Raw genomic sequence first — 26,902 nt, forward strand, 5'->3', positions numbered from 1 at the left:
AAAATTACTGGCTTGTAGTTGTTGTTTTGACTGTTCCCAAACTCATTGCTCTGTTTGTACACAGTTGTCACCAACGTGATGTTGGATGCCATCACCATGGTGTATTTTTCTCTAGCATGCGTAGCTTTTAGAGTTTATTTGTAGAGCATTTCCAGCACCAGCCCAGGTACAGATTTGTCTTCCCCAGCACCCTTTTTGTGTTTTATCTCAGGTTTGTGCTGCCCTTAAAGGCCAGTTCCACATGTGCAGCTTGGTAGCCCATGGGATCAGCTAGGATTTCCATTTTGCTGTGTCACCCCACCCCCATCTTGGGGTTTTCATATAGTGGGTAGCATTCTTGTGCCTATATTTGCATAAGCTGTCCCCAGATCCTGCTATCTCTCTAGATCTCTGTTAGCTCTCATTCACTATCGGATTTCCGCTAGCCGTGTTTATCTTTAATACTCGCATGCTTTAGTTTCTGAAGTAGCTTTTGCACATTTTTTTGATGCAGATTTCTGATGTTTTCAGCATCAGTGTGCAAAACAGACAAATAGCATTAGTAGCAGCAATCTGGACTTTTGCATAGCTGCTTATATGCATGGTCAGATTTACTATTGTATTTGAAACCAAGCTGAGGAGGTTGTGAAGGAAATGAAACCCTTTAGAGCCAGCTGGGGGAGCGGATGGACAATGTTGTTATTTTGGAAGCATGAAAACCTGTGATATTAGGCTTGTTAGCATAGCTTAAAATCGCTACAAACTATTATTTCTGAATTACTTTCTGGCCTTCAGGATAGAAGAAGAAGGGGTGATAGGGCAGTGGGAAGGAATTATTTGCTCTCATGCTAGCTTTTCATATTTTACTCAACAGTGACTTTTTGATGAGGAAAAAAAGGCGAGAAAAAAAGGGGTGGTGAATAAAAGAGAAAAAGTGGAATAAGGAGAAAGGTGGGAAAGTAAGGAGCTTGGAGGGGAAAAGGTAACACAGGTATTCTTCTCAAGTTAAATTCATAGTCTTTGTAAAGTACTTTTGTGCTAGACACAGAGTTCCTCAAATGGTTTCAAAAAAATGAACAAATTCTCACAATTTTATGTAAGGCTTTTTTACCTGCTTTTTTAGCTCATAAGAAGCCATTCTGTTCATGCATATGGTTAGAGAAATGATTTCCTATTTGAAATACACATGTTCAATCTACATTAAAAGCAGGAAAAGTTTTGTTGTTGTTAGTTCTCATAGAATCCTTGATATGTTTACTAACAGGAAGAAATGTAACTCCATTTTAAAGAAAAAATAGATGCAAGCCATATGTACTGCGCACGGAAGGAAGCATCTAAAATCTGGTTTGAGTAAAGAACTGTTCTGTGATCTCTTTGTAGAGCTGAAGGGAGAAGTATTTTTTTTGTTAACAACTCCCTTGTCCCAATTTTGCTCTGTGCTTGATTTTCTCTCCAGATTTGTTAGCTGTTAAGGGACGCTAGCAGTTTTTTAAAACTTATTATCTCTCGATGGTAAATACAACTTCCCCAAACTTTGAAATGAAACACTTTGGCAATGCAAGTTAAAATTCAAATTGGTTAAAAAATAAACATATACCAGCTACACTCAAATGCCTGGGAAGTTTTCATGAATCACTAAGGTTATCCTTTGCCTTCTTTACAAACACCCACACGTACTCATTCACAGCAGTTCTTTCACAATTCTGTCCTCCAGCAGTGAGCTGTTTCAAAGCCATCTGAAGTCAAATTCTGCAAGTAAATAAATCTAAAGTTTTTCTCCCACTTCTCATTTCTACCTGTGTTTCTTTGACATGGAAATTGTCCAGACCATGTAAGAAGAAAGACGGGATGTGATTTAATTATTCCACAGCTTTAATAACTTATCTGGGAACAGTGACAATTAATTGTACTGTACAGTTCATCAATCTTCGCTGATCCTGGATTAAAAAAAAAGAAAGTGTTCTTGTCAAGATAGGGAGCATGTGCTTTTTCTTCTCCAGGTGATCACTAGCAGTACTACAAAGTCCCCAGTCAGCTAATGCTTCCTTAAGAAGGAAATCCTTAAGACTACAAGTTTTTGCTGCAGTAAAGAAAAGGCAATGTTAACAATGCAAAGCAAATGAAAGGAAACTGAAGAACCCACTGGAAACAGGTAGCCAGGATTCCCACTGTTCCTAATGCCCTATGAAAGACACCCCCACCTCTGTCTGTATTCCTGTGCTAGCTCAGAGTTTGATGCCAAGAACAATGGGGGAAATTTTGTTTGATTAAATACAGGTTGTACAGTGGGAGAACCATCAGAGGGGAAAAGGGGATGACAGAGAAAATATCTGGAGAGGGGGGAGAAAAAAAAAAGAAAGGCAGGGGAAAGGAGCCCAGCTCAGTATGCTGGGATTAGGTGGGAACTTGGAGGTAGACATGGGAAATCATCAGGAACAGGGTATACTGGCTGGTGTATGTGACTGAAGGTCAAGGAAAAGACGTTGAGAGAGAAGTTGGGAACAGCTGAGCAAGAAGATTCACCTCACAAGGAACAGTATGGAGACAGGCTGGATAGCTGAGACTGCGGCTAGCATGTATTGTCAGATACAACGAGTCTGAGATAAGAGTTTTTGGAAAGGAGTGTGGGTGCAGCAAAAAGGACTGGGATGAGGAGATATTACTAGGAACAATGCAGCATTTTAAAAAGAACAAGATGAAAGATGGAGCAGTAGAAGTACACTTCAGTGGAAGAAGCAGAAAGTTTGTTCTCACTAGAGCAACCTTCTTCAAAGGCTAAGGTGGAATTCAGTATGCAAAATTTGCAGTTATCAGCAAATGTCTGTGAACCTGTGGTGAGATATTCATGTTCTCCTGCCCTAGATGTCCTAGGGTATAACTTACTACTGCTACAGGGCATTTTGTCTGTTTGCTTCAAAGGGGTCAGTGGGTTGAATTGGAAGCACCCATTTCTTACGGCTGCCACATTCTGCATTCCATTCAGCTTTCTTTTGTTTTTTTGTTTACACTATATGAAGCTACATACAAGACATTAAAATATTATTAGTTATATCACAAAGTCATGGTAAATGCTCTGAAAACTTGGGTTCTCAGGTTCTTACACTGAGTACCTGCAATTAGGGACATTAAGTGGGTAGTTTGTGTATGTGATGAATGATACCATCTCTCTACCTCACAGGACCATGGTAAAATACATTCTGTTAATGCTCATGAAGCATGCCAATAGTATTGTGATGAGCACTAAAAGCCCGGAAAGAAATGAGTAATTCTATCTGGAGAGCTGGATTGCAATGAAGTGCAGTAAATGAAGCAGAGGGGCCACACGTTGAACTCTGAGAAGAGAACTAAACACATGCTGTCCACCCCATGAAGCAGGGCTTCTGTAGAATAAAAACAATATGTAACTTTGTATGCATCTTGAAATAGATGTTAATTATGAACATGACGGTCCACAAGCCACCTTAATTTTGCCATGTCTTAAGGGCTAGATGCTGGGTTCAAATGATGATCCTTCCTGTTACATTAGTGTTCTAATAGCAATATATGTGTGAATGTGTATGCAAAGCTTGGCAAACACTGTCATAATTTTGTTTTACAAACAGTTGTGGCAAAAATACATACTTACTCTCAAGTCATTACAAGTAAAACATTCCAATTTGGGAAAAGGAAGGATAATTTAAGGACTTACTGCCCTTAAATGTAGATAGCTGCATTCATGTGATGGATCTTCCTGAGTAGTACTCCTCAGATGAGTGGTTCCAGGACTGAGTCTTTGGTGATTAAGCAGTTCTGGCTGATTTTCTCTGTCCTTCCAAGTGCTGGTATCCCACCGTTCTGCCATGTTGTTGACATTCTGTGTACATTGCCTAATGATTTAGAAATCTGCTCACATTCCATTAAAATTGTAATTACTTACCTCTGTAATGAGACAACTTGCTGGGCATAGGAATTTTATTGGTTTAAGGTGCAATTTGTTCCCTGTTTCCTTTGGGCCCACTCCTGCCGCTGTTTCCTGCTTGTAACTTTCATTGAAGTGAATAGTGGTTTTGTCTTCTGGAGGAGTTGAGGAAAAGGCCCTTTTTGCCTGTAAACCCAACTTCTGCTGCCAAGGTCTAACATTTCTACAACTGCACTCCTCTTCTATGAAGATGGCTATGTTCACTCCTGGGTCACGTTTTTAATTGTTAGACTTTATAAAGACTGTACATGTATAGTTTTCCTAATTTCCAGTTTGTGACAGGTTTTACGGCCAGTCTGGCAAAAACAAGGTATAGTCAGTCACCATTTTCCTGCCTACATATTTGTGAGCGGGTGGTAAGTTGGGTGTATGAAAGCATTCCTGTGTATTCCTTCTCAGTGACCGACTGAAACTCAGAAGACAACTGCCTGGTCCTCAGAATAATCCTCATTTACTTGCAAACAGCGTAGACCTCTTAATCATTCAGATAGTGCCTTAGTGCGCAGCACTGCATGTGAATTTTAGCACATCGGGGTGCTGTAAGTCGGAAGATTTATTCTGGAAATTTTCTGAGTCACACCCCTTAGCAGCACAAAAGCAGCTTGGAGTGGGAATGGGCTTACTTCGGGATTTCCTCCAGGGCATGGCTTTCTGTCTTGATTCTCTGATGTCTAATAAGGTGCTGGTTCTGATCACAGATTTTTCTTCTGATGGGATGTTTATTGCACCTTCCTCCTTGGATGCTTTCTTGTATGATAAACGTAAATCTCTCTGTAAAGTTGGTGTTGGAGGGGCTGGTAACAGCATTTCCTCCACCTGTCTGTTGTCTTTTTTTTTTTGTGTGTGTGTGTAATTATTTAGTACAGAAACTCCTGACTCACAGTCAAAAATGGTTTTATTTAGCCTTGTTTCCTTAGGAGGTTAGGGTAAAGAAGGTAGTGGTGTAGAAGGAGATGGTTACATATTGGAGGAGATGGTTATATTTTAACATGGTTAAAAAAAATCTTTCAATGAGGGCATTTGCAATTGAGTGCTGAGAAGAGAACTGGGTACTGACATGCTGTTGTGAATGCGGAGTCAGATGTGACAGGATGCATTTGTATGTTTTTTTTCCACTTTAATTTGAGGCTTCAACAAGCTTTGTCTCTGAGACAGTCTTTCAAAACTTAATTTCCCAGAATTTCCCAGCAAAATGGCAAGTTTCACCTTGTTTTGACACAGAATTGTAACTTGAAAATAGGCGCCATTGGCTCATAAGCTTCACTAACATCAGCAAGTCTCTCAGTGGTCAGGATTGAGTCTTGGAGTGGAAACAACCTGAAAGCTTCCCTGGGCTTCATGCAGCGTGCTTTCTCACAGGACTCTAAATTTTCCTGTGCCCAATGGATTCTGTAGTTATCCTTGGGAACTACAGTTTATGTCTGGTGGGTTCATGATGGGACAACTCTGAGTAAAGGCTGAACATCTCTACATAAGGTGTCTGAGATGGTATACGGTAATTTTTTATGTAAACCAAAGGGTTATAGTTTTTGTAGCCCTTGTTTGTATGGGATACAAACAAGTGTTTGCCCCAATGAGAGGGAATTGCCCTGGATGGAGAGTTTAAAATTTCAGAATGTATTAGATAAAAAGAAACAAATGGAAGGCTTCATGTGTTTGGAGAGATGAATTGCATTCCTGCTGCTTGCTTGATCGGCAGCTAGTTGTAAAAACATACTGATACTATGCTTTGAAAAGCCAGTGAGCAAATGCAGGCCACAGCAGAGAGCTCAGTTCAACAGTTTCTGAAATTATATAGACACCGCTGATTTGTGTCTGTTAGATTGCTGGTTCAAGGCTTTGGTTAATATCAAAAGTAGTGCATGTACTTTGATGTTAACACTCTTTAATGTCCAAGTTTACATCTTTGTTTCCGTGATTTTTGAAGATAAGACCTGAAAGAAAGGGAAGTATGCAGTTCAGTGAAGCTGACAGTGGTAACCTTACTGCTCTGGAAAAGGTTTTTTTAGTCTTAAGAAGGGAGTTGCAACAAGCAAGCCAGATACATATTCTGCTAGGAGAAGACTGTGGTCTGTCAATCTTTTTGCCATGAAAAAATGGCATTTTCTAATGGGAATTTGTTCTTTACATCTAGCCCGTTTTGATGTTACAATTCTGGTACATCTAAAAAGACTAATTGCATTTTATAGGATATCATCTGCAAGTTTTTCTGCCTTAAAACAAAAAATGGCTGTGGCATGGCTGATGATGCCACGAGTAACAGCAGAAGTAACATTAGGTGTTTAGGTTATGGATTATCTTTTGCTATTTTCGCTTTCACAAGGCTTGTAGTAAAACAGGCCCAAACAATGAGATTAAAATGAAAATATTATAATTAATCTTAAAGGTTTGGCAGTTTGATCTGAAATATATCTGTATCATAGTTCCAAAAGACACTAGTTGCTCTGTAAAGGGGGCAAAAAAAAAACCCTTATTGGCAAGATGGACCTTATGTCCTGTACTGGAGAAGAAAGAGAACTACTACTTTGAAAGAAAAAAAAAAAAAACAATCTTTGAATATTTAGTAGGCTGGAGAACACTGGTAGATCAAGTCCGTTTTTATTACTCAGGTATTCAGGAAGCTTAAGCCATCATTCAGAACTTAAGGTAGCTTAGATGCGTAGAGGGGGACACTGGCAAAATTTCTCTGCTAATGGTACAACAGGCAGGAGAGTTGGATAGTGTAAATCCAAAGTCAGAGTCAGGGCAAAGAACGTTTGAAAGATTGACTTTTTATTGTTTTCCTGTTTTTTTTTTTTTTTTTTCCTTAAATTTTTTTCTTCTTTCTGTAGAGGGATGTGGTAAATACTTATTAGTCAACAGTTCTGTATTTGTGGACAAGTTGTGTAAATTGTGGACACCCATTTTACGTAACAGAAGTGGGAGTCATGCTATGTTTTGCAGAATCGGAACATTTAATATATGGCATGATGTAAGGCAGCTTTACGCTGACTATTCAGTATATTTTGTCTTCAGATCTAACTGGATCTTTTTGTATATATATATCAAATGGACTTTGTATCTTTCCATGTTTCCCGTGACTATTTGCTCTGTAGGAATACTATTTCTCTTATGAAATTATGGTCCATCAGCATTTTATCAATTTGGTGAGTGAAGAAGGCAAAGTTGTGAGAAATGAAGTGACTTATGGAAGACCAGGGAGAGATCTGAAGAACAGAGGGATCTTCAAACCCAGACTCCAATGTGAATTCTCCCATGAAAATTTTACTTGCGTAAGAACTGAAGGTTCAGTCATGACTGCTAGTGCTGATTCTCCTGTACTTAGAAAAAGTCTGTGGCCCTTTTAGAAATAGTTAGAATTCTTAGTAGTAAATTTGAGGCAGTCTTTTTTTTTTTTTTTAATCCTTTCCCCTCTTTTTTTCTTCCCTCCCACTTTTTTTTTTTTTTTTTTTTAATAGGCTCTTTTCAATAAAATCCAATTTTCTTGTTAGAATACTTTCTCAATTGGAATGAATCCTTCCTGGCTACAGTTCCACGTTCTTTCTCAGTACACAGAGGTGATGATACCCCTGGGCAGGAGACAGTTGAGGTCTTTTTTGCTTGTTTGTAAATCATAGAATCACTCAGGTTGGAAAAGACCTCTAAGATCATCTATGCCAACCTTTAATCTAGTACTGAAGTCCACCACTAAACCATGCTACTAGGTTCTACGTGTGCATGTTTATTGAAGACCTCTGGGGATGGTGACTCAAAATAGTCAAAGTGAATTAAGTTTTCAGGTGGTTCCCTTCTTCTCCAGCCTTTAACCCATAAAAACTGTGTTTATTTTGGTGGGGGGCGGGGAGGAGGGAATGAAATGTAGTTTGTTTATTTTTGTATGAAATGAGTGTTGCCTGAAAATCCAAGTGGCCAACAATAATAAGGAAACAACGAAATCCCCTTTTGCCAGATTGTTTTGGTGCCTTCATCCATGCACATAATTAACAAGTTAAGAAATCTTAACCTGCCATGGCTAGTGTAATAGGAAGAGAGGGTGACGTTTTACTAAAAAATGTTTGGAAATGTTTTGAAGGTATGACTATTATTATGACTTAACTGCCTGATTTCAGGTGTCCATTGCATGATGATAAATGGAAAAACAGAATATTGCTTAAGATAGTTACAAGCATTTAAATTAATGCAATTAGATTGTTAAAAGCTTGCAGAAATATCCCAATGTCTTAAAATCTGTTACAGAACATTAAGGTTAGAAAGATCGAGGCAGATGTAGTCAGAAAAGTGAAATCTTAAAAAACGTTCTGTTTATCTCTGGAACTCAACAGAAAACATTAACGATTAGCATATTTTTTTACCTACAAAATGATCTCTATCCTTTTTTGCCTAGTCAACATGCACCAGTCCTTGGGGCTCCATCTTTTTATTTTCAGCTGGTGGTAGTATACTTGGTAACTGGGATTTGAAGACTGTAACTCTGTGAGGTAGTATGGCATAACGCATCTCTGCCACAACTTGTGCATCCTGCACGATGGAGAAAACAGAAGAATGGTGTGAAGAGAAAGAGGTTGGCCTCTGGAAAGGTGCATCACTTTTTAAGGTATAAGGAGAGGCTTTTATTGAAAGGAGGGAGGTACCTCCATGGTATAGGCAGGGAAGGCAGTCTGTGAGCTTTTATACTTACTGCACCTATCTGCTAGGTAAAGAGATGGTTTCAGGTTTGTGGTTTTCTCAAGGATACCAGATTCTTGGGGAGAAACAGTGTAGATAAAAGAAGTATATGACAATTTCTGTGGATTAGTAGCTCTGCAGTTTTTAACTAATGGACTAATGACTAGAAGAACATTCAAAGCATATTCAAATCCTTTGGTTTGCAGGACTTCAGTGTTTTCTGAGGAGGTTTTTTCTTTGTTTTTTGCATCCTTAGCTATAATTCTTGCATTTGTTGTTCAGCATTCTTCCCCTCCTGAATAGTTTAAACTTCTGATGAGGGTTGTGAAAAGCTCATTTCTGTGTTCAGGTAGCCACCATGCCTGTGTGTGTGCTTGTGCAACAACATCCATGTATCATCCAGAGCTTCTTCTAGAATCAGCTGGATTTTATGAAATGTAGGGTGTGGCTGAATTTGTGTGTGCACGTGTACATACATACGTGTGTGTACCTGTATATGTATCTATAGATATCTGTATACCTCTGCACACAAAAAAATGTATATATCATTTTAATCTGAGACCTTGATGAAGTCATTGTTCTCAGCTGCGATTGCAGCTACTGCAAATCAGGGCAGAGTAACCTCTAACATATTTTTAAACAGCTGGTATGCTTCAGAGGCCAGAAGTACAGGGATATTGTGGAAACACTGACTCTTACTGCAACTGTGCAAAAGGATGCAGCAATAAATAAATAAATTTCGCAAGGAAATAGGTGATATCTGCCATCTAAACTGAAGGGTTGTCATGGCTCTGGGTTGTTACAAACTGCTTAGTGACTGGATAGTGATTGCATTTAGCAGTTTGAACCCATATTAGGAAAAAAAAAAAGGAAAGATATTAACTTTGTATGCAAAACACTAATTACAGTAACTTTTATATTCTGTTGCTGCTGAGGTGTATGGCCTGTAGGTGTTAGAAATGGAGATGGTGTACCAAAGCGGGGTTATAACTCCTCTGTCACTATTTTGCTTTTTTTTTTTTTCCTGGCTTCTAAGCATGGCTAATCTAATTTACATCAGGCTACAAACGGCTTTGTAAAACAGCTTTAAGGCCCGGTGTTGCTGCTGGCTTGGTAGAAAGTGACAGCACCACAGAATATGTCCCCCAGTGTCTACGAGTGAAACGAGGCGGTTACCCTCAGATAGGCATAAATGCACTATTAGATGGTTGAGAAATACATTTTTCCCCCCTAAAACCCTCCTGGGAATTTATTGTAGCGCCTTTGATGTAACTAATTAGCCCGCTCAAAGTAAGCAGTGACTAACAGCCTAATAACGGGCTAATGGAAGGAACTTCATAACGTTTTCAAATCAGGATGCTTTGGAGTGTCTTGCAAGAGGCTGAGGAGCTTTTCCCCGATGAGAAATGGTTGCCAATAGTCAGATCCTGATGTCTGCAGTCGTTTTTCTCTCTATCTGAGACCCCGGTTCTTTGAAGAGGCTAGATGTCGGAGCGGAGCACTAGTCCCAGAGATATTCTGAAAGTGCTAAGTTTGGTTTCAGCCCCCATCGGCAGACTTGGAGCAAAGAGTTTGGGGCTGTTACACAGCAACTTGTAGGCTTTACTGAATTTTGTACGGTGGAACACTTTATAAAAGGGGAAATGAAAAAAAGTCAGGTTGTTTTTGCAAGAGGTCCTTTTTTTTTTTTTTCCTAGTGTGAGTTTCTCAGTCCTTAAGTAGCAAAATCAGAACATTAAATGTACTCTACCAAGGAGGGGAAATGTTTTTGCCTACTTTCTGGTCCTGTGAATTTACAATGAGAAATGATATATCTAAGTGTTAATTTTGCCAGTTAATTCTCCCTTCAAATGTCTTCTATGCCTGCATTCTGTTCTTTTTACCATGTTAACAAACATCTCCAAGACATTTCCCACTTGCCCAATAGCCTGCGCAGTGCTGATGCTGGACCCGAGTCCCTCTTGCTCTACTTGCACAGATAGTTTCACCGAATCCCTGGGATTATGGTGTGAGTAAAGCAAGCAGGATTTGGCCTTGTAGGCCCCACGAAGGTAAACTTAAAAGCTCACCACCTGCTCGATACCTGGGTGTGGGGTTTAGTGTTTCTTCCACAGCAGCCGATGTCGTCACTAACACCTAAACCAGAGCATTGGGGGCTGCACTCGCGAGCGGTGTTAAGTATCACTGCAATAATCCACTGTCTGTAATGGGAGAAACACGTAGCACTGAATTTGGGAAGGGAGAAAATGGCTTTCAGCTGTTTTGGTTTAAATTGTTTGTTTTTGTTATTTTAAAGCCTGGGTGGAAATAGGCTGGGAGACAGCTTGTTGAGAAAGGAGGCTCCCATTTCTTTGGGGGCCTGACCCTGCAAGTTGCTGAAGATTGGTGCCTCCGTTAGCTCCACCGAGGCTTGCAGCCCAGCAGGCTGGGGCTCCATGCTTCAGAGGCTCAGGCTGTGTGTACGGACTGGCTGGCCGCTCACCTGAGTGACTCTAGGCAAACTTGGCCAACAGGATACCGCGGGAATCTGGCTCAGCAGACAGCTTCAGCAGCTTGATCCAAGGTCACTGAAGTTAGTGGGATGGCTTGAGTATCAGGTCAGTAAACACACATTCCCAGATGTTGCTTGTTTTTACTTATTTATTTTTTTCCCCATGCCCTGCAAAATATTGTTGCCTTGCTCGGCAGGATGTTGGGGCCAGGGGCAAGGCAGCCCAGCCCTGCCTTTTGCCCTCCTTGTCTGCGTTTTGAAGGGAAGATTCCTGGGACTGACAAAGAGGTTTCCACAGCGCCCTGTGCCTTTGTGTGTATAGGTAGCCCTGTGTTCCTGAAGTAGGATTTCTCATTTTGAATGAGATTTTTGGCATCTGTCTATAGATCTGATGCTAGGGTCTGGAGAAACAGACTCCCAGTTATATCTGAATTCTTTAACTGAATTCTAAGATGCTTTGTACAGTTAGCAACTTCCCCAGCAGTCCTGGGGAAGAGTTATGTGCACGGCTGGAAAACTCTGCGAGCCGTGGTTCAGGTGGTAGAAATGCACCGCTAAGGCAGTGGTGGAGCAGCGTTAGCTGTGTAAAGGCCCATTTGGGTCAGCGGGAGCTCTGCCACTGATCCAGAAGAGTGTAGGATCAGGCTCAGTTTTGGAAGTCATAGAAACTGTGTCCTGGCTTCCTCTTGCTTGGAGAAAAGGACTGAATTGAGTTGTGCTGTATGTGCAGCTAGACTGAATATACATATCACTTGTATAAAATAGCAGGGGGTGGAGTATTATGTAAGTATTTTCAGGATTGGGTCCGTAGGCAGTTCTACTTAGTCTTGCTGATAAATCCTTTTTCTTACAGTGAGAGTTAAAGTTTTTGTTTAAAAACAAAAGAATATAACATGTTTATGGAAACAAACAAGAATTCAGAGAAAAGAGCTGTGTATTTGTATTCCAAAGGTCACAAATCAGTTTCTGGAAAATACTATACATATGGTAATGGAAAAATAACTAAGCTGAAAATCCATTACGAACGGGAGTATAAATCTATACATTTTCAGTGGTGAGCTCAGATAGTGTATGCTATTTATAATAAAAGTCTTGTATAAGGTATGCTTAAGCATTGCAAAGAAGGTAAGTACTGTACTTGTTATCTAACAGATTTTGTAGCCTCTCATATGGTTGGTCTCTATTTTTAAAAGTGATTATGAGCATTGTGCTTCATATCTGTGTTAGCCTTTCCAGAGCGCGTGCTTCATGTGCAATTGCTCCAAATGCAGGGAAATAACAAACTTGGTGCTCAATTTAGACTACTGTACCCACCCAAAACAAAACTTTGGTTACAACGCAGGCTTTTAAAGGCAGGCACAATCCTGCGGATGCATTTCCTACTGCTTTGCTCTTAAGGTGGCCAGAAAGTAGTGATCAATGGATGTATGCAAGAAGCTGCAGATGCCCATGTCCTAATGAGCTTGGCAATTGCTCTACTATATTATTCCAAGAAAGAAAATACCAGGTCTCAAAAACTTAGATCTTCTTAAACGTGAGGGAAATTGCTTTCTTAGTAGATACCTATTTTATTAAGAATTTAAGTAGTCAATCTCTTTTGCATCCCCCTCCCCCCTGCCTTCTGGTTCACAGCAACCTAAAATGCTACTTTTCTGGGAACGGCTGATATTCTGACTTCAGTTTTGTAATTTAATGATGGAGAGTTTCCTTAGTAAACCAAATTTAGAGTACTAGAATGCTTATCTTATATCCAGACCTTGAACATAAAAGGCATTTTATACCAGCAATTGTTCATTTAATGAGCAATTGCAGAGTGCAGGACGGTTAAGGGATTGAGCTATATGCACCATTATTGCAAGAAGTATTCCGAAATACCAGAAATAGGACGTAAGCTCTGATCAGGGGGACTGTGAGCACAATTACCTTCTTTTCAAATCCTTCTGTGACACTGCGGGAGGAAAAAGGACTTTGAAACTTGAAAGGAAAGAGCTTGCTTTCAACCTCAAAAGCTAGGAGGAAAGGGCTCTGAAATTTGCTCAGTATTCCCAATTCACCATTAGCCTGTTTCTTCCTTTAGCCTCAAGGCATTCTCCGCTTTTTGAAAAGATGTTAAGAAATTCAGTCACAATAGAGAGCCTAGTTTTGAACATGTTTCACTCGGTCCATTGAGGTCTGGTCTTCAGCCTTTGTGTGGGGTGAATTGAGCTGAGCAGCAAGCTGGTTGGGGAGAGGTGAATGAGCAGTCTCTGTGCAGTCACAAATTCTGGCAAAGAAAAGATTACCCTCTCCTTTATTTTACAATATGCATTCCTGTACAATCCTGCTAGTGGCAATATGCGGAGCTGAGCTTGTGCTTAGGTCAACATGGAGCACTTGGTTTATAGCAACTCTTGTTAAGTTTGTCTTGTAATTGAAGCTGCTGTTGACCTTGCTTGGAGACCATTTGTAAAACCGTTTATTTAGCATAAACTGAAATAATAAACCCTCCTTCTCTTAGGCCGATTGTGATAGGGTGACATTAGTTTGATTTAATGATTAGCCGCCTGACCCCTCAGCTAGAGAGAGCTGCTTGAATAGGGAGAGTTCACTAGGAAGCACACAGGAAGAATACTAATGAGCTTGTTAAATTTAGCATGGCACCAACCACTTTTAATTCCTCTAATGGGAGAAGCACTGCCTCTGAGAGAGAGGGAGGGAGACAGGGAGAGGGGGGGAAAGGCAGAGGAGAGAGAGAGAAAAAGAGAGGGAGGAATGTCCACAGCCTGGTAGCCAGAGAATTTTGGTCAAGAGAAGAGCTTGGAGAGCGTGTAAGCCAGGGTCTTTTGGACTGCGTTGTAAGTACGTTGCCTCTTCTCTTACCCAGGTGCAGCGTGCCGGCAGGTTGCTCGTGCGGCAGCAACGCTGCTACCTGCCAGTCGCCTGCAGGAAGGCGGTGGGGAACTTGGCGCAGGGACAGATTTAACCAGACCGGTGGTGTCTCCTTTAAGCCGGGGTAATTTTAAAGTGTGCTGGGGGTGATTTTCAGCAGGGTATATCAAGTAGATTTCAACTTTTTTTATATATATATATATAGTTGCTGATTCTACGAGGTTTAAAATAAAGAAGTGTTGACTTTGTCTCTTGAGGTCTGTGAAACTGTGATAAAAGGAAAGAAGTTAATGTGGGAAGAAAGTTTAATGGAGTTTTGTGCTTGATTGTGGTTTGCCCTGCTTTTTAATTTGCTGGGTAAATTAGCTGAACAGCCAGAAGTGCGTTTGCTCAGACACACTGTCCAGTGCAAGCTGTTCTGTTGATTAAATGAGGTAGGTGCTCCTTGGTGCTAAACACTTCTAATAAAAACTGCTTCAGATCATAATAGCCGGACTAAATCGGGTATTTCTGAGTGGATGGGAGAATCTTGAATTAATGCAGTCGTTCCAGACTGGGTGCCTGTAACACGTGTCTCTGGCTCCTAGCTCGCAGGGCATACATGAAGAAAGGGAGGCTTATGCAGATTGCTTTGGAGGCCTGATTACTCTCTGCCCCCACCCCAGTCTGTCTCTTCTACCTGCAGAAGGCAGGATGAACGGTGCTGAAGTCGGTGGGCTCCCACCAGTAGGAAGCAGGTGGAGATGAGGGAGAATTGGTCCCCTTCACTGTAACTTGTCTCTGCAACATTTTAGTAAATCAGATGTTTCTTTTGACCCTAAAGCAGGCTATTCCTAAATCGTGAGAAGAGGAGTAGCAGCCATTGTGTGTTTGGCTGTGAGGAACCTTTGGCAGATGCTGCCGGGGAAGTGGGCTGTTTGCTTACATTTTTGCTATAGAGTCCCACTTGTTGCCATGGTGGACAGTATGTTTCCGTCAATAATTTGGCCCGGTGCAGCTTGTCTGCACTCACTCTAAAACTTGATAGAACAATTCAGCTGAAACAGAACAAGATCAGACAGCTTTCGCCCTTTGGCTCACTGAAGTGGCTCTGGGAGACTAGGCAGAATTATTGCCGGAGAAGTTTCTCCCTCAGTGTAAGCAGGGGGCTTTTCCAAACCTCTCGGCTGTTTGTGTTCTGAACCGCAGTGATTGTCAAGCCCCCTCATCTGCCCCCTATCCAAAGCAGCTCTGTGGGGTAGAGCGGGAAGTAAATGCTTAGCAAAATGTTTGTCTGTTGAAATTCCATATTATTGCAAAAAAAACATCATGTTTACTTTTTAAAAAAAAAAAAAAATCTGCATGAAGTTTTATGTGGTGGGCAGCATACAAAACTGCTTGACTTTAACAGCAAGCGGCATTAATTTCATGACAGAGAGAGAAGGTTGATACAGAGGAAAAAATGCGATTTTTCTTTTGTTTACTTTTTTTTTCTTGAGGAACCAGAAAAAAAAGGGAAAACTTATTAAAGCGAAACACATTTTTCCTTTAGTTTCAAAGTTAGTGAAAGTAGGTTTTGAATTTCATTCAGCAGTTTAAAAAATCGTTCCATACCAGTCCCCAGTACCTTGATTCATGACACATGCGTGTTTTGAGAAGGAAGGAATAAAACTGAAGCCTGAAGACAGGCATGAGCTTCTTGTTGTATTCCAGGATGGCAGTTTTAACAAATATTATCTTTATATGGAAGAGTAAAAGAACTGAAATCCTATCTGATCCTCAGATTGATTATACAGCCACACAAATCACTTTGGCTTGCTGCTTTCCATATCGTGGTAGCACAGGTTAGCTTGCTCTGCTTAAGGGTCTGTCAGGATTTCAAATGGAGTGTAATCCCCTATTTTTACAAGAGTTTACATCTCATCAGTGAAAGTTCACTCTAGGTTGAAATTTAACATAAAAGACTCCAGCTAGAGAGAAACGCGATGGAAAATGTGACTTTGGTTGGGGTGATTTATTTTTTATTTTTCAGTTATACAAGCAGTTTTCTAAAAACCTCATATAAGTTTTAAAGTTTTAGACTCCCTTTTGCAGTCCTCTAACTAAAAACAGCTTTGGTGTAAAAAGTGGAAACCTTAAACCCTGCTAATCCAGAGCAGGGACCAGTGCCTGTGCATATTAATAAAAAATAGAAAAGGGCAAAGGGTTTAAACTCTACAGCGTTGTTGTCTGTTTCTATTAACTCTTTCTCCTCAGACCAATCTGGGAAGCGCTCTGTATGGAGAATTACCGCTGGCTGTTAAAAGAATTCAGTCCCTGGAAGATGCTGATAAGTCAGCAGACCCTGCTTGCCGTAATACCTGGAGATAGAAAAATAATTAAGCGTTCAATAGGCTACACTGCTGGGTTTTGTTGTTGTCCCTACTTTGGAGGAGAGGGGGCAGGGAAATGCCTGGAGAGCACAGCATTAAAAGTAATGGCGTAGCTAGTTTGTACGTATAATGCCCCAAATTCAACTCCGGGTATCTAATACGCATGGAGCCTGTTTGTAATCTAATTTATATGAAAGCAAATAGGTTGAGTTACGCTGGTGGCGAACTTGTGAGAGTAGGCTCATGGTGAATTGCCTGCTGGTGCCTTTGCTGTTTGAATGAGCGCAGCAGGGCAAGTTGTAAGTAAAAATGTGGCCCTGACCTCAAATATTCTGGCCTCTGACAACTGAGGTGAAATCTTGGCACTGCTGTAAACAACCCTGCTTTGCCTGTGGGTTGTAGGATAAGTGTACCTGAGCTGTGTTTATTTCCTAAGGGTACTGTATTTTCCTTTCCAGTTACCTTTTTGCACCCAGTGTTTAATCTGAGGTTCTTAATATACTTTTGAACAACTTTTGATGCTAGGAGTATTTATAAATATTTCTTCAAGACACACTGGTGTATGCCCACACATACAAGGTGGTTTGTAGAGCAAGGTTGTACCTGGAACATGGGATCTGCCTGAATCCAGCCAGCAGTTATGCACTGGTTTAGAGAAATGTCTGTTTTAATGAAACAATAATACAACTATGGGGGGTGTTTACAGTAGATATTTGTGCAGCTAAGAAAACTCTTCTGGTACATGTAAAATACACCTGGGGAAGCCACATGTGGCTTCTGAGGGAAAGAACCCCTTGGTGTGGTTTTCAGAGGGTATGTGTGGCCCACAGGGGAGCCCAGGTTTGGTTAAACACCCAGCTGTGAGGCAAGGCAGGCCAGTGGATCCATCATCAGAAGGCCATAGGGCCCTTCACAGCAGGCAAAAAGGCCTCAGAGGGGGATGCTGGAGACGAGCAGGTGAAGAGCCATGGCCTGATGGACATGTGGAGAGGAGGCCTGCGGATACTTCTGCCTTCCCATACTAAAATGCACACATGCGATATCATAGGCCTAAGGGGTCATCCAGACTGGGGCTTGGGCTCCACCCTCCCCACTCTCTTTCATTTTCCCCCTTTTTCATTGAGATTTTTTTTTTAATTTGTGGATATGGGAGTAAGGACAGAGGGTGTGTGCTCCACCATCCTCCACACATGTCCCTGTGGTGGCACTGCCGGAGCAGTTGTCCCCAGTTGTGCCTGCCTTACGCAGCTGGTGCTGGATTTTGGGCAATTTTACCCATTTCCTTGTTGCCCACCTTGCCTCTCATCACTAATGACCTTTCTTTAAGGCTCCAGCCTCTCACAAAAGCAAGCCTCTGAAGGACTGGAGCAGCGCTGCAGAGCAGCAGTGGGTGGCGAGGTTTGATTTAGGCTCAGCTAGCGGGGTTCATCTTCTGCTGTTTGTGACAAATTGTTTTCTTCCTCCCCATCAGGCAGGCAAAACTTCCAGTCTCCTTGTCCCGGTGGCAAAAAAAATACAGCAAGTCCGTGTCTGTTCTTGCAGGATTGATAGCCCCGCTGCTAAATGCATCAGTGCATGGGTGACGATGATCTACCGCCCAAGAGCCGAGCTGGTGTGCTTGGCCTGTACCCACAGCATCCCTCACAGCCCGGCGTGCGCCGACGGCCACTAACTCGCGCCCCGGCGTTTCGAGTGATGGTGGTGGCGGGGAGAACTTTTTATTTTATTTGCTAAAAATGGACTAAAAGTCTCTCACTCTTTCTGCTCTCTCTCTCTTCTTTGGTATTTTTTTCCAGAGGATGAAAGTCCTGGACAGACCTATCACAGAGAGAGAAGGAACGCAATCACAATGCAGCCACAAGGTGGGCAAGGCCTCAGCAAGATCAGTGAAGAGCCTTCAACATCTAGCGAGGAAAGGGCCTCATTAATAAAGAAGGAGATCCATGGATCTATATCGCACCTTCCTGAACCTTCTGTACCTTATCGTGGGACATTGTTTACTATGGACCCCAGAAATGGTTATATGGATCCTCATTACCGTGAGTATTTGCTGCAGATTTGTTTCGGGGAGCAAGGTTGGAAGGCTGTTGAGGCTGTCAAATTGAGTGTCATTTTATTTGTCACATTGCATCGTCCCCGGAGCCAGTTCCTTTGTCTGTCTTAGGGTTGAGGTAAATGTATTCTGTTTTTTTTTCTGTCTCAAGTTAAAAGCAGGGAGCAGTTGCATGGCAGCTCAAAATTAGCACAGGCCACTGCAAAGCAACTTCCACAGGATATATCATCTGTTGCTAATCCTCCTCAACGATCCAGTGCTGCATTTGCTCCACCCCCTTCATACACGAAGGAAAAAAAAAGCCTCATTAAAGAAAGCAGAGAAGGAAAATGAAACAGCCCTCAAAGTCTTTTTTTTTTTTTTTTTTTTGGAAACAATTTTGAAGTGCAGTATTAAAAGGAGAAAGGGAGAAAGGACTGCCTTGTACAATAAGAATTTGGGGAGTGATTGGAAACTTTATTGCTGCTGTTATTGTTTGCTTTTATTATTTTTAAGGATTCACTTTTTCACAAGCATGCAGGCTAATAGGGTAGTTTTGTCATTTTCTTTCCCAGCTATAGTCCCCTGAAGTTGTACAGGGGAAAAAAAGGCAAATGTTTTCAACTTCTGAATTCCTGCTCAGGCATTAATAAAAAAGTAAGAAATTAACTGACACTTGAACACAGATGTGGAATGGATTTATCCACAGGCAAAATGTGAGGGAGTTAAGCAATTTTTTTCATCTGCTTCTAGTTTTTTTTTTTTAAAATGGCAAAAAATCATTTAGTTGTGTAGTAATGAAGTACATCTTGAGGTGTCAAGGCTTGTGCCTTTTGATTATAGATTTATCACCTAGTCAGGATACAGATTTGCCATTTAACCTTCCAGTCTCCAGTTCCAGATGATAGGTTTAAGACCCACAAAGAGGGGCCAGTCTGTGTTGTTTTTTTTTTCCTTCACATCATTCAGAAATTTTAGTGTTTTAAGGCAAAAGGTCATTAGCCAGACGACTGATTAGTGAGGACAGCTGATTAGTGCATGTTTTTTTGCTAAAGAAAGTGCCAGGGATAAAAGCTAATTTTATCCCTTCATTAGTTGGGCTAGCAGCAAAGGGGAATGTTCACTCATCAGGGTGCAGATCAAAGTATGTCTCGCGCAACCTTAAATCTCACCGACCTCCTTTTTTTTTTTTTTTTTTTTAAAAAAAAAAGAGCCTGATTGTTAATAAGAACGAAGGCATTATGAGAAAACGAATACTTGCTGTCTTTGTAGTCTAGATCAGTGTTTAGGGAAAAAGTTTGCAGCGAAGCTTTTCAGCTCTCTTCCAATGTACACACTCCGTTTCTGCACACTGTCCTCTTCTCTCGCTCTTACGCAGCCCTGTTCGAACCCTGGAGGGGAGTTACTCATCCTTCTGCCTGGAAGAGTGTGCAGCAGCACGCTAGTGGCAGACTTGCCTGCCAGAGAAGCGTGAATGTGCAGAGCAGAGTACTGCTCACAGTCAGCAGCACACAGAAATACAAGCTTGCAGATAGGAGACACCAACTGCAGCGTACAGCTTTGAGGATTTGTTAACGCAGACCCCAAGTCTCACTCAAAAACAAAAATCCTGGAATCCTGGTAGGGAAGCAAATCACTTCTGTGTGTAGGCACTACAGCTGGAAGGAAAGGAAGCATACAACTGCCCCCCCCCCCCCCCCCCCCCCCCCCCAAAGCCCCAAACAACCGAACAACAAACCTTATGCTAAATTTAGTGATTGCCATTTTGACCATCTGACCATCTGCTAACTAACCTCTTAAATCTGGACCAAAGTGTCTCTGATACTACTAAAGATTCAGACTGAGGAGTAGGGTCCAGCCAGTCAGAATGACTGGGTGGTTTGGGCTTGGTTTATTTTGCTTTCTGTTATTAAATTTGCCTCTTTTGACTGGAGTTCCCAAGACTTTATGTAGCTGCTATGTCTATATTGTGACCAGTAACATGAGCTAGTTAGGATGTGTGGACTGCTAGGGAAGCATCGATGTCAGAAGTTGAGGGAACAGCATAAGTTACCCTCCATATAATGATAGAGAAATAAGTGATGAGTTAACTTTAAATGAACAACAAGATCCTAAAGCAGAAGTCTAAGCCAGAAAAATATCAGATGGGCAGACCCACTTCACTGCTGCTGTATTGAATTGCTGGGTTTTACTCACTGATTTATAAAATCCCTCAAGCTATTAATGTCATATAAAGAGCCATCATGCTTTTATTTACCTTTAATAGATGTGATACAGAAAGAAAACTAAAGAGACAAATGTCTATCTAGATTTATAGGGAAGCAGACAGGCTTACTGAAATTTTCATAGTAGTTGTATCATTTATATATGTAAGACATGCTTTCATCGAAGTGGTGACAGTATTCAGGCTGACACTTATAGTGGGCCATATGAACAAGGATGAATAATGTAATCATATCCCAGTCCCACTGTAGCAACAGGTGAGGAACCAGCGAAGCTATTGTTCTTTTCCTTAGTTTCTTGCCAGTTTTCCTGGGCATATGGATAGAAAATACTGTTTTAATTCACCATAGTTGGGTATGTAAACACTCAGAGTAATTCCTTAGTTTCCCTGTGGTTGGAAAATATAGACTTTTCAAGATGCCTAATTTGTGCTTCTATATATACCCACTTTGTATTTAAAAGTGTGGGCAGGCTTCCTGTAACACAGGAAGAGGGAAAATAATTTTTTTTTTGTTTTGAAGAAGGACATCTGTATATTTTTATGGCAAGAAAAGAAAAAGAGCATTTAAGTCAATTGTGTGTGGAACGCATGTCTGCTCCAGGAGCTGCAGTTATTAGAAACAACTTGAATGCCTTGCATTTCTACATGTAAATATGCGTGTCTCTGTGTATGTGTGCTGCAGGATTTTCTGTTATAATTTTTTTCCTAATTAAAATGACTGATGTTGTAAACGTTGGGAATAATAGTTACCATATATGTGGAATAAATACCTCATCGAGGGGGAGTTAGCTCTCCTGCAGAGTGTGGGTGGGGAGGATGGTTGTGTTTCAAGTGGACCAGCTTTTCAAACAGCTGGGATGAAACATGCTATGGAGCTGGCGGCCCTTGTGCACCGCCAAAGAGCTCCTCAACTGTTTAGCAACCGAGGATGAGAGTGCGGCCTTGTGCTCAGTCTGGAGACCTCTGTCCTCCCAGAAATAAAAACAAAAACACATCCAGGCCTAAAACAGATATTTTTGTTTTCAGTTATTTTGTCATTGTTATGATTTTCTCAAGCATCGATTAAACACTGGTCACTAAGGATGTTTTTTAAAACTTTTTTTTTCTGTTTAAAAGCTTTAGAGGAGATGACAAAAATGCTGGGGTTTCCCTTCATATGTTACAGCTTTTCTTTACTGAGGAGAGCAGCGTTACTGAGCTTGAGCGTGGATTTTTGCAGTGTTTCTTAAATGGATTGGAAAAAAAAAGTGTTTCTCAAACACTGATTATGGTGGTAGTTTGAGCCCCTTGTTAAAGTAAATTCTGTCTCCAGAGGTGGGGCTGAGGCAGGGATAGCAACTTCCTTTTGTTATTCTCTCCCCAATTTTAATTCCCACGCAGATTTATGGCAGTGCTAAGACTGCCTGTCTCAAAAGTCATTCCTCATGGAAAAAATGAATCATTCCTGATGTAAACACTTTGATTTAAAACATACTGCTGGTATTCTTCCCTGCGTTTCACAGCTCATCTGAAAGAATTGTTAGTTCCTAATTAGTAAAGCCTGAAGAATTATCTTAAGCAAAAAGCAGTGACAGTTCAGTTGGCTCTGATCTAAAAATTCATATACACAGGAATGGCCCTGGCAGGATTCTTTCTGGTACGTCCCTTCAGCTCAGTGGTTGCACTGAACATAGCTGAAAGCAGGATCTCACCCTGCTTCTTTTTTTTTTTTTTTTTTTTTTTTTCTTAACAGGGATTTATTCTGCTGGTTTTGAAGCTTCTGTATCTATCTGGGGAAGCGGGAACTGCTTATTGCACATTTCATAGGATTAGCCCTCCAAATGCATTGATTGCCCTCAGTTCCCACCAAATGTGTCTGGAGTTGTGCTTTGCAGGGATCATGTCCTCATAACTGCCCCCCTTAGATTCCCCGGTGTTAATGTCATCTCAAAATCAATTTGCAACACGAACAAAAGACCAAAGCAAGGAAAATAACAGTGCTAGTTCACTAGGTGCACTTGATCATTTACTTGTTCGTTGTTTTAATTCCCCTTAGAAGAATTCCCCTTCCTTCAATCTTCCCCATAGAAAAGGAGGGAGAAATATAATAAAAAGGAGATCAGACTGTTTCTACAAATGGTAAGTGGAAACACTGCATTAAAATGCAATCATAAAAAAGCAGTGACTTTATGTGGTGGTGTGGCTTGCACTGTGATGGTCATCTGTGTGTGGCTCATTGGATGGTAAGAGCTGTCCAAGCTGCCACCAGCAAATGAACTCAATCCCCCTTTCTGGGCTGGGGGATGGGGTGGTGGCTGGTGGCCTCCTTTGTCCTCTCCCTGAAATGTTTTGGGCCTCCAGTGGGACAGCCGAGAGCCTTTAGGTTAGTCCCATGGCAGGCACTTTTCTTAGCACACCTCTAGGTTCCCTGCGTCACAGCATGGTGGTGGCCAGGGACAGCTCTTTACAGCCATTTTCTCCCCCAGCCCTGTTGGAGAGCAGTAGGTGAGTGTCAGTGAGGAATCCTTGCAGAGATTTAGGGCCAGAGTCTTTAAAGATGTTTAGGGGCTCTTCAATTTCAGCACGAGGTTAGCCTCTTAAATACCTCTAAAAGTCTGGGTCCTACTTGTTCAACCCTTTCTGCAGCAGTATGCGGAGGAGGGGCATAAGCACTGTAGTAACAAAACTATCCTCTGACAGTGATTTATGGAGTGGTTTCTAAATGTTGTCAAGCAGGGGTTGTTGGAAAAAAAGTTAAAGCATCTAATAAAATTCACAGGGAAGAAAACTCTGCTACAAAAGTGAATGTCAGCTGAGCAACCAAAAAGTTGGTCTTAATGAAAAGAAAATTAGCATCTTTGTACGAAAGCTTTTGGAAAAAAAATCTAAAATTTAATAGCTTATTTCAATGGCCTCCAACAGAAAGATCTTACTGCTTTCAAAATCAAGCTTAGTGTCAGAGACACCTTCAGTTTGAAATTTTGGAAGGAGCAGCAGACCTCTTGAGCTTAACAGCTACTTGGAAAGCTGTTCTGCAGGATGTCTCCCAAGCCTCTCTAGTCATGTTTGAGAAGTTCTGCTCCCTGTAAATACTCCTGCCTATTTCTCCTGAGTCCCTCTGTGGAAGAAGCATGGACTCTTTAGAGCCCTGAAGTAGCTGCCCCTGCTTGCTCCTCTCATTTGGAAGTTACAATTGCACTGAAAAGATTTACAGCTAGAAGTGGCACATAAAAACGTCCTTTTTCTACCTGATTTTCTTTCTCCTCAGCGTGAGACTGCAGAACCGCCAATACTTGAAAGGCCTTGAAATGTAATGTAGCTGATAAATTGAAGGGTGATCTTTTTGGCTTTTTGCTTTGCTTTAGCTTCAAGTTTAGGTTAGTATTCAAAGATACGTATTTACCATTTTTTATCTTGTCATTACGATTAGTATTAAATTCAACTGGAAACTACAGGGGATGATCTGGAGAGAGGTGATCCTGTTTGGGCAAAAGGTAAAATAGGATATTACTGAGATCTCTTATGAGTAATTCTGTTGGACTTAATGTAAAAAATGTCCCAAGGATCAAATTTTCAAAAGGAAAGAAAAAAAAAAGTATTTTGTCCTTCTATTGCACCTAAGAGAATGTGACTACTGAGCACTGCTGCGTGTGGAGCCGTCTGAGGACCAGATTGGTTCTGTTAATCTCTTTCATTGGGTTGTTTTAAGAGAATGTGGGTTGGTTTTTTTGTTTGTTTGTTTTGTTTTTGTTTTTTTTTGAGAATAAATGCAAAAACACTCACTTCTTCCACAGATTTGATTTGGTTTGTCAGGTGAGGCATTTTTAGATACTTTACAGTGTGTATTTGTTGTATACTGCCTTCATGGAAGGAGACAGAGTACATTGCTCAGAGCTATAGAATCATAGCTAGGAACTCTGAAAACCAGCCAAGAAATAATGTAATCCATCTCTTTAGCCTCAAGGCGGATCAGCTATCCCTAAATCAGGAGAGAATGAAAAGCTTCTTAAAAGTTGCCGTGTCCCTTGATACATGGACGTTCCTGTCTCTAAGAGTCTTGTCACAAGGTCTGTAGTGGGTTTGGACTGATCTTGTTTCCCTACATGGTAACTTCTATGCATCAGCAGCTGAATGGGGAAAAAAGGAAAACAACAAACCAAAACAAAAACATTTGGAAGCCCTAAAACTGAGTTGAAAAAAATAACAAAACAAAACAAAAAACGGTAAGGTTTCCTCTTCAGAGATTTGCTAATGCAAGAATGTTGAGAGTTGTGGTATTTGCCATTGCTGTGTACTCTAGAAAAAAAAAAAAAAAAATCCCAAAGCCTGATGCAGAATTGTTGTGCTCATTACTGCCATGACAACAGGCAAGATAATTAGCTTTCTCTTTTTATTTCTTATCAGCGATCTTTCTTGTGACGTTTTTGAGGATTCATAGTGCTAGGGTTTAGCCAAGTATGACAGGTATGTGGAGAACTAGTGGCCAAAGGAAGATATGCATCATCTGTTTCAAAACTTGAAGCATCCCATAATGCCTGAGGTTGCTGTCTGTCAGTCGTCTTTTTCTGAATGTTCTGTCCTGCAAATGTTTCTCAGCCAAGGATACATGGTTTGAAAAGTAGCCTGTTGGATGTGGCTGCTTAGAGCCTTAAAAAACGTTAGCCAGAACTCATCCCTGTGCAGCTTTTGGTGTCGGATGCCTTACCTGTATCTGTAAGGGGCTCTGTGGCTGCAACAACTTGAGTCCTTGTGGGAAAGCATGGGAGACATCTCAACCAGGTGCTGGTTCATAATTACAAGTCCTTGTATTTTTTGTGATTATGGCTTTCATTGAGAACTGAAGTGGGTTTTCCTGAGTTGATGAGTGTGAGTCTTGTATTTGTTAACCTCTGTGAAGCATTTTACACTGGCAGGAAGACAGTTCACTTGCACTAGTGGTCTTCCATCTGGTCAATGCAATAGAGGGAGTTCAATTACCTAAGCAGAGGTTTCAAGTGCTATTTAATGTCTGGAAGGATTGTAGTTGGTCTGTCTGCCACCCTGTAAAGCTACTGGTCTCCATCTACGTCTGATGTCATATCCATTAATTCTGTATAAAAGTCTCAGATAGAGTAGAGGTCTCAGATGGCCTTATGTGTTTGTGTAGGTAGCCGGATCCTCATAGGTGTTGTATATGGGAATTTAAATCAGTGTGTCCAAATGTACAAAATAAACATTCAAGTTCAATTCCTTTTTATTCCCATCTCCACTGCCATAGCCCTGTTTTCATGAAGAAATCTGTAGCAACGATTAAATTGTGGGGTAGCTAACAACCACAGGGTGCCCCTCTGTCACAGTCCCTTGGGGTAATCTCATTATGCCATCAGTGCTTGTCAGAGCGAGATCAGCATTTGCACCATCATTCTTTGCTTCAACCCTGGATTTGGGGAGAGCAAATAACTCTGTTAAGGGATTATCAGAGGAGGGCTACAGTGATGGTGAAGGGGCTGGAAGGGAAGACATATGAGGAGCAGCTGAGGTCCCTTGGTTTGCTCATCCCAGAGCAGAGCAGGCTGAGGGGAGGCCTCATGGCGGCCTGCAGCTCCCTCACGAGGGGAGCGGAGGGGCAGGCACTGAGCTCTGCGCTCTGGGGACAGCAACAGGGCCTGAGGGCATGGCATGGAGCTGGGACAGGGGAGGGTCAGGCTGGGGGCTAGGGAAAGGTGCTGCACCCAGAGGGTGGTCGGGCACTGGGACAGGCTCCCCAGGGAAGCAGTCATGGCACTGAGCCTGACAGAGTTCAAGAAGCGTTTGCACAATGCTCTCAAGACACACGATTTGATATTTTTATTTATTTTTTGAGTGGTCCTTTGGGGACCCAGGAGTTGGACTCTATGACACTTGCGGGTCCCTTCTTTCTTGGATATTCTTTGATGCTATGCTGCAGCCTCTAGGGCCAGAGGAAAACGCGGATGTGTGGGCGCTGAAGGATGGTGTCCCAGAGCATGCCTCAGGCAGTGGGCACACTGTGGACCTGCCCTCCCCATGGCACCATCTTGGCCAGGGAGGTTTTAAACAGCAGTGTGGTTCCTATTGACATGGCATGAGTTCAAGATTGTCCCATGGAAGTCTCACAGCACCAGCTGTGGCCTCCTGTTGGGCTCCAGGACCGAACAGGCCTTTAGTTTTAAGATAGTTTAAATGCTTTGGTTGTTGAATGATTTTCAGGACTGCTAGTGGTACAGCTCAATTTCTGTTGATTGAGTTAAGTAGGAGGAAAGGCTTCCTCTTATTCACACCTAGCAACCCAATTAGCTTCCTCTTAGCCTGTTTTTTGGGTAGTTGGCACGGTACTTTTTAACCTCTTACTAAAGCA

At 41.6% G+C, this 26,902-nt stretch overlaps 1 protein-coding gene across 6 annotated transcripts in view; it reads left to right on the forward strand.

Annotated features, from left to right (window-relative positions):
• Window positions 1-26,902, forward strand: part of GLI3 (GLI family zinc finger 3) — a 217,423-nt gene that overhangs the window by 53,125 nt on the left and 137,396 nt on the right. For 4 of the 6 annotated variants that reach the window (XM_084509755.1, XM_084509758.1, XM_084509756.1 and 1 more), the window contains exon 3: window positions 18,109-18,351. In XM_084509755.1, coding sequence (XP_084365881.1) covers window positions 18,109-18,351 — 243 coding nt within the window. Of the gene's footprint in view, window positions 1-10,538; window positions 10,654-10,943; window positions 11,200-18,108; window positions 18,352-26,902 lie in introns of those variants that run through there. The other 2 variants (XM_084509760.1, XM_084509759.1) reach the window with 2 other exon arrangements.

The sequence above is a fragment of the Aythya ferina genome (genome assembly GCF_964211825.1).
Source record: "Aythya ferina genome assembly, chromosome: 2".
Classification (NCBI taxonomy): domain Eukaryota; kingdom Metazoa; phylum Chordata; class Aves; order Anseriformes; family Anatidae; genus Aythya; species Aythya ferina.